We start from the raw sequence: 7,028 nt of genomic DNA on the forward strand, positions 1-7,028 counted from the left end.
GCTCCGGCGCTGGAGCGACCCGGGGGGGGATGGTGCTGGGGCTGGTGCTGGGACGTGGCTGAGGTTGCCAGCGGGGGCTCCGTCTCCTCCAGTTGTGGGGGTATGAAGGATACAGGATGCCTGGATGGTCCCCCGTGTCCCCGCAGGTATGTCACACACCTGATGAAGCGTATTCAGAGGGGACCTGTCCGAGGCATCTCCATCAAGCTGCAGGAGGAGGAGAGGGAGAGGAGGGACAACTACGTCCCCGAGGTGAGGCTCTGCCTGTGCTTCCTGCTGCTCCCTCTCCAGCATCTCTCTGTCCTGTCTCAAGGTGTCTTCTCCACTGGTAGCCCCAAAACCCGAACCTTGGCCAGGAGGAGCTGAGGTGGGTTTGGTTCAGGGAGGGCCAAGGCAGATTTTGGCCTCGTCTCAGGGCACTCCCTCAGAATGGGCTGGGAGGACGAGCTGACTTCCTGCAGCCAGTCAGCAGATGACATCTCTCCTCAGTTTTCCAGTTAAAATGAAGAACAGCACAACTTGGTGAGATACAGAAGGGTATTGGGAGCAGCTTAAAACCAGCCAGGCGGAAGATGTTGCTGAAGGGAGGGAGTGATGAACCTCCTCTTGCTTTGGCAAGGATGTGAGGGCTCATTCCTCACCCAGATGGTGAGGGGACAGGAGCTCCAGAAGTGTTCTCCATGTTTGGTGGGTTCCATCCAGTGCCTTGCAACTCTGTAGCTTTCAGACAGTGCGTCTTGTCCTTCTTCCTGGTTGGCTTCTGGTGGAGCTGCTGGTTTCTGTGCTGCACAGAACCTCTCGGTGCTGCTGCCTCTGCTCTCCCAGATGATCAGTGCTGGGCTGTGGGGATGTGGAAGGTTGTTGTAGTGATGATGTGGGAAGAGCAGGTATGATGGTGGGATGTGATGGTAGCTGTGGTGGGCAGGCAGCTGCTGTGCCCCCCTCTTGGAGATCTGCCTCAGGAATGTTCTCCCTGCCCCACCTTAGTGTCACATCCCAGGGTGAGGTGATGGGACCCCCCACAAGAGTCCAGGGCTTGGTTTGACACCCCCACAGCCAGGGGTGATGTGTGGAGCACCAACAGATCCCTGCCTCAGCACCCCATGGTGGGTGCTGGCCCTGGGGGCTTGGAGGAGCTGGGTGAGGCAGCTGACCATGTCTTGCATGTAGTGACCTTACAGCTGCCTTTCAAAGGCAGGATGAGGTGATGCTGGTGGCAGAGGTCATCCTGGAGGGACCCTGAGCAGGGAAGGAGTGTTCCTGTTGGAGCTGCCGTGTAGTGTTACCTGAACCTGCATTGTTTACAGTTTTGTACAAAACCACTGGTGTGACAGAGCCTCCAGGGAAGGAGGCGTGGAGGTGGAGGTTTGGGGTCTGCAGAGGGCTGGAGGAGGTCACCCTGGGCTTCAGGAGCAAGAAGACCCTGGGCCCTGGAGGTGGGACAGCCCAGGTGGTCACTTGACATTGTTGTCCAGCACCATGGTGGTTGGGCTCTGGCCCTGGGACTTCCAAAGGCTTGCTGTGAAAAGGCTCTGACCCCTGTGGAGGCCTCTGCTGTTGGGTTGCTGCTGTTCCAGCAGAGCTGGGCTCTGTTGGTGTCCTCCTGGCTCATCCTGTGGGAGCCCATCCCACAACAGGCAGCAAAATCCTCTTTGTGGTGGAATGCAACTGGAACGGGTGTGTGGGGACACCCTGGTGGCAGCAGGGACATGGCTGTGGGATCTGGTCAAACTGGGCCCATCTCTTTGTTGCCAGGTTTCTGCCCTAGACCAGGAGATCATCGAAGTGGACCCAGACACCAAGGAAATGCTGAAGCTCCTGGTAAGTGGCCCCAGCTTGGTGGTGTCACCTGATGGCTTCAACACTGGGCAGGTGGCAGGGGGGTCCCTCTGCCCCAGGACCTGCCAGTGGGTTAATTCCCACATGGCTCTTGGGAGGGGCAGGGTGGGTGTGCTCCACACCCTCCCCTCCTCCCACAGCACCCAAGGGTGCTGACCCGAGGGCCTCCTTGTCCACTCTGTCTGAGTGCAGGTGACTATGGGTCTGGAGACATGAATGCACCCTTGCTGCTACTGCAGCACCTTCCTGCTTCCCACTGCTCCCAGGAGGAATCCACCTCTGCCTCCCGTGGGGTTGGGTGCTGGGCAGGGTGGTGTGACCAATCCCATTCTTTTTTCCAGGACTTTGGCAGCCTGTCCAACCTGCAGGTGACGCAGCCCACGGTGGGGATGAACTTCAAAACGCCCCGAGGAGCCCTCTGAGGCTGCCTCTGGCTGTCACTTTTCCAATAAACGTGGGGAAACCACCTCAGCCTGCTTGGTCTGTGGAAGTTTGTGTCCTGGGGATGAGGAGGGAGGGCTGGCTCCTCAGAGGGTGAGAACTCAACACCTTCGTGTTTGACAGCATCTCGTGGAGCTCTTTCCTGGTGGTTTGGGATGTGACATTCAAAGTTGCTACTTCACAGGCTGCCCTGTGGTGTGTGGCCAGGAGAGGACAACCATGGTGCCTCCCCAGGGCTTGTAGGTGGAAAAAGTCTGGTAGATTCTCTGTGTGAGGTGAGTGAAGTGGGCTAAGCAGGGCCTGGGGGAGGAAGGTCTCCCGTGGAGAGGGGCTCTGGTGAGGCTTCTGCCCTCTTGCCCCCACCAAGATGCTTCATCCAGCAACTTTCCCAGGCTGCAGCAGGGATGGGAGAGTTCTGGGGCACAGCCCTGCCCCTGAGACTGTCCTGGTGTGCAGAGGCTGTGCTTGGAGGCAGAGGACACCTCAGGTCCCCACCTTGGCTGTTGGTGTCAGCCAGCACCACCAACGGGGGGTCCCACTGGTGAGCAGGTACCACAGGTGCAGGCCGTGGGGTGACTTGTCCCCTCCAGGAGACCTCGGTGTGTCCCTCCAAGGAAAACAACTGCTGGCAGACACATCTCAAACCCCCCAGTGCAAACAAAAGGGCAAAGCTTTGGGTAGAAAAGTCTGTTATTTTATTTTTTAATGAAACCTGTAACTTAAAGAAGAAAATGTTTACAGGAAACGTAGCCAGGTATCTTTTAAACACACATGGAATGGGCTGAGCTGCTGTCAGGATAAGCCAGGTGGGGATAACTTATAACCCCCCACTACTGTACAGGTTTGACTCTGAATTTGCAGCTCGATACCACAAATCTCTTCACTAATTAACTAAAACTGGGGAGGACACAGGCTGAGGGCTAAACTAACCATGGACCCGCAGGAGAGCGACTGGGGAGCTATCCCAGCATCTCCCCACGGGACTGAACTTCCAACCGGGAGCCCTGTGGTGCCAACCTGCCCTGTCCCTCAGAACCTCCTCTTGGTTTCAGCCCTGGGGGGGCGGTAGATGCCGACCCCGCGCTGAACACAGAACACGGCGTAGCCCGAGGTGCCCGGAGTGAAGTCCCGGAGCTCCCCCGTGTATTTCCTCATGTGGCGAGCGGAGGCGTAACCTGCGGAGGGAAAGTCTGGGGGAGCCCTGAGCCCCCCGGCCGCACGGGGACGCTGGGAAACGGGAAGCAGAGATGGGAAAGGAGCAATTCCAGTCGCACCCTCAGCGCTGCTGCTGCTCCAAGTGCCCGCCGGGAGGCAGCGAGGAGCGCGCGGCGGGGGCCCCTCTGCACCCCAGGCGTTTTCAGGCAGTTTCCACTCCCGAAAACTTGAAAGGTTACCTGTCACCATGTTGTTCACCGGGTATTCCTGGAGGGCACGGTATGGAAATTCCCCCTGGCTGGGTGGTCTGGACACAGTTTCTTCTTCACTGCTGCATCAGGGAGGGGGAAAGAATCACAGGATATTAGGGGTTGGAAGGGACCTCCAAATACCAAGTACCCCCTGCCAGAGCAGGGCAGATCACTCAGAAAGGCATCCAGACAGGGCTGGAAAGTCTCCAGAGAAGGAGACTCCACAGCCTCTCTGGGCAGCCTGTCCCGGGGCTCTGTCACCCTCACAGCAAAGAAGTTCTTCCTCATGTTGAGCTGGAACTTCCTGGGCTCCAGTTTGAATCCATTGCCCCTTGTCCTGTCACAGGGCATAAGGGACAAGAGCTTGTCCCTGCCTTCTTGATGCCCTCATGTATTGAGAGACATTAATTAGATCCCCCCCTCAGTCTTCTCTCCAGACTGAACAGCCCCAGGTCTCTCAGCCCTTCCTCATCAGGCAGGTGTTCCAGTCCCTTCATCATCCCTGTAGCTTCCATTGGACTCTCTCCATTAGATCCCTGTCCCTCTGGAACTGGGGAGCCCAGAATTGGACACAACACTCCAAGTGAGGTCTCACCAGGGTGAGTAGAGGGGGAGGAGAACCTCCCTTGATGTGCAGGACACGCTCCTCTTAATGCACCCCAAGATACCATTGGCTTTCGTGGCCACAAGGGCCAAATCTGTGAGTTGTTTCCTGTGCTTTGGGGATCTCTTGAAATACAGGGAGCGGGTCTAACTCCTGTTGCAAGGGCAGGAAAATACCTTCCAGCCAGGTCTAGCACATCCTCTGCTCCTTCTGCACTGGCTTCTCTCTCAGCCTTGGGTTCATCCATCAGATTTTCATCGGGCTGCAAATATCAAAGCAGAGTTGGGTTATAACTCTGCCCTGGGTACCCCCGAAGCCCTAGAGAGGTGGTCCAAGAGAGATGTATTTTTAGGAGTTGTGATTTCAAGCATAATCTAGAATAAAGTTCTAAATCTAATCACGTTTTTGCTTCAAAAGTGCTGAGAAGTTGCTTCGAGAAGGGAGCAGGGAGTGTCTTGGAGTTGCACAGGGCAGGAAAATGCTGCATGAAGAGGCTGAGCTCAGGCCTTGGCATCCCCAGAAGGACATGCTGAGGAGACCGGACATCTGGGTGAGGCAGAAAATCCCTCCATGCTCAGTCCAGAGCTGCCCACCCAGGGTGTCACACTGGGAGGGACACACACAGTGGAAGCACAAGAAGATTTGATCCTGTATTTGGGCTGAGGCCTGTGGTGAGAGCCAAGCTCCCAGAGAGAGAACCATGCAATTGGTATTTTTTTAAGCTACATTTCTTGTATTTTAAATGTCTCGTCTTACCTGTTCTGCAAGTGACTGATCCATGTTCTCCCAAATAAAACAACCGATTTTTCTCCTGATTTCTGCCATGGACAAAAATAAAATGACTATGAGTGCATCAAATGATGAAGCTGTGCAAACCCCTGCCTCCCACAGGCACCAGTGAAACTGCTCAGGAGCCCTGACAGGAGCTCACTGTAGGTGAATAACATGATATCAAAAACGAAATATTAATTCCTCTGCCTCCAGGAAGGAAGAATCACCCCCAACGGAAGGAAATTCCTTCTAGCTAAAGCAGAAGTAACTGCAGGTTCTGGTTTGCACCCCCAAAAGGCTCTGCTCATGGAGGAACTCCTGGAGGAACCAAACCCTGATGTTTTTCCCCCCTGACCTTCCTGCAGGCAGGCGGGGGGCAGGATGAAGTGGCCCAGAACCAGCGAGGGCTTCGCTCCGGCGCCGCTGCGCGCCCAGGCTGAGAGGAACTGGGAGTGAAAGACTGTAGCTCTGCCCTCCAAGTAATCCAGGCTCTGGTGTATCCTGGGAGAGAAAAAGACGGCTGGTTTCCGAAGGAAAACCTGGAAAAAAAACAATCAACCAAAACGAACAACAAACCACAAAGTTCAGGGGGATGTTGGTTTGTTAAAACTGAGCTGCTGTGACATTTTCACCCCGAGCACCCAATTCTCTGTGATGTTCTAACCAGGAGGCTCTACCAGCAACATCCCGTTACGGTCCTGCCAGCACCTCCTGAGAGGAGCCTAGGACTCTGGGAATCAGGTAAAAGTGTATTTTTAGGGGTTAAATAGCAGCTCCTTGCACTCTGGTCTTGAGATGAGACCTGTTGTTCAGGCCCGGGAGGGGGGGAAATATTTTTGTTTGTTTATTCTTATCCCCACAGGTCCATGCTCAGGCTCCTGGCACAGTCTCCAACCAGCAGCAGCATCCCAGCTGAGCGAGGAAGGGCCAGGGAGGATGCTCAAGTGCTCACCGTCCTCCCAGGAAATCATCTGAATCTATACATTGAATATACAGGTATCAAATCATATATAATTCCCCCTGGGGGAACAAGCCAGTCTGGTGGGATGCCCTGATGGAAGGAATGTCGTTACTCCAGGTTTCTTGGGATTCCCCTCCCATGAATGGCTGAAGGATGACAAAAATCTAGGTGAGTTTTAAGCAATTTTGTGTTAAAAAAGCTGCTTAGTCCAGCTCAGCAGAGCTGGCTGCAGAGCACTGGGAGAAAACACTGCCATTCCCTTCCACGTGTTAACATGGCATTAAATATATATAAATACTCACTGGAGGAAGAGCCTGAACAGCCTTTCCTTGTATTTGTACCAAGGTTTTTGAGCTCTTTGATATTTTGTATTAAGCAGGCAGAAGGAAAGTAGCAGTTTGACCCTTTCCCAGCCCATTTTACCCCTGTGCCTGCTCTCAGAGTTAACTCTTGCTGACTTTTTAGCACTGGGTTTGTTCCTCAGGGATGGTACCAACTCTATTTTAGACCCTGAGCTTTCCAGCAGATCAGCTCAAACGCAGCGAGAAAAACAGCACCACCAGTTTGATTCACGTGGCAGCTGAGCCAGCCTAACACCCGGGTGGTTTCTGCAGCTGTTTTCTGGTCTGTCCAGCTCTGCTTTAGCACGGGTATGGGTTTTCAGACCCCACTGAGCAGTAAAACCCCAGCAGACCTGTGCTGGGCACTTCAAAAACACCCCCCTGGCTTTTGAAGGCCGTTACATCCTTCGCATTGAATCCATCAAAACCTTCAAGTGCCCCTTCCTTGCCCCTTGGCTCCCTGCAGGGCTCACGCGGAGGGGGCTCGGGCGGGGCGAACTCAGCGGGGCTGTGCCCCCCCGGGGGGCGCGGGGGGACAGTCGGGGGACAGAGCCCACCTGCGGGTGTCCGGGTGGGCAGCGTCGCTGCTGAAGAGGTAGTCGGCGTCATCCCACCGGTGGGCGAGCGCCCCGGCGCCCGCGGCTGCGGGGAGAGGGGTCAGGGGG

General features: G+C 55.3%; 2 protein-coding genes across 2 annotated transcripts in view; one reads left to right on the forward strand and one right to left on the reverse strand.

The window, feature by feature from the left end:
- The first annotated feature begins 102 nt into the window (after positions 1-102).
- On the forward strand, positions 103-2,305 carry RPS17 (ribosomal protein S17). The gene is made up of 3 exons (XM_010005938.1): positions 103-252; positions 1,756-1,821; positions 2,181-2,305. Exons 1-3 carry the CDS (start codon positions 103-105, stop codon positions 2,259-2,261), a joined length of 297 nt encoding a protein of 98 aa, XP_010004240.1. The 3' UTR covers positions 2,262-2,305.
- Positions 2,306-3,309: 1,004 nt separating this feature from the next.
- The window catches only part of LOC104396135 (chromosome unknown open reading frame, human C15orf43), a 4,837-nt gene continuing 1,118 nt past the window's right edge, over positions 3,310-7,028 (reverse strand). Inside the window, exons 2-7 of the mRNA XM_010005939.1 lie at positions 6,921-7,005; positions 5,417-5,562; positions 5,047-5,108; positions 4,467-4,552; positions 3,675-3,766; positions 3,310-3,455 (exon numbers count right to left, since the gene is read on the reverse strand). Of these exons, the coding sequence (XP_010004241.1) occupies positions 3,310-3,455; positions 3,675-3,766; positions 4,467-4,552; positions 5,047-5,108; positions 5,417-5,562; positions 6,921-7,005 (617 nt within the window). The remainder of the gene's footprint in view (positions 3,456-3,674; positions 3,767-4,466; positions 4,553-5,046; positions 5,109-5,416; positions 5,563-6,920; positions 7,006-7,028) is intronic.

This window comes from Chaetura pelagica, unplaced genomic scaffold (assembly GCF_000747805.2).
Source record: "Chaetura pelagica isolate M959 unplaced genomic scaffold, ChaPel_1.0 scaffold369, whole genome shotgun sequence".
Classification (NCBI taxonomy): Eukaryota; Metazoa; Chordata; class Aves; order Apodiformes; family Apodidae; genus Chaetura; species Chaetura pelagica.

Excerpts from the sequence above, each read along its gene's own strand:
- RPS17 (XM_010005938.1), top strand. The coding sequence starts at position 103 with ATGAAGGATACAGGATGCCTGGATGGTCCCCCGTGTCCCCGCAGGTAT. Across the intron at positions 253-1,755 it reads GGGACAACTACGTCCCCGAG|GTTTCTGCCCTAGACCAGGA; the intron begins GTGAGGCTCTGC and ends CTTTGTTGCCAG. Across the intron at positions 1,822-2,180 it reads AGGAAATGCTGAAGCTCCTG|GACTTTGGCAGCCTGTCCAA; the intron begins GTAAGTGGCCCC and ends TCTTTTTTCCAG.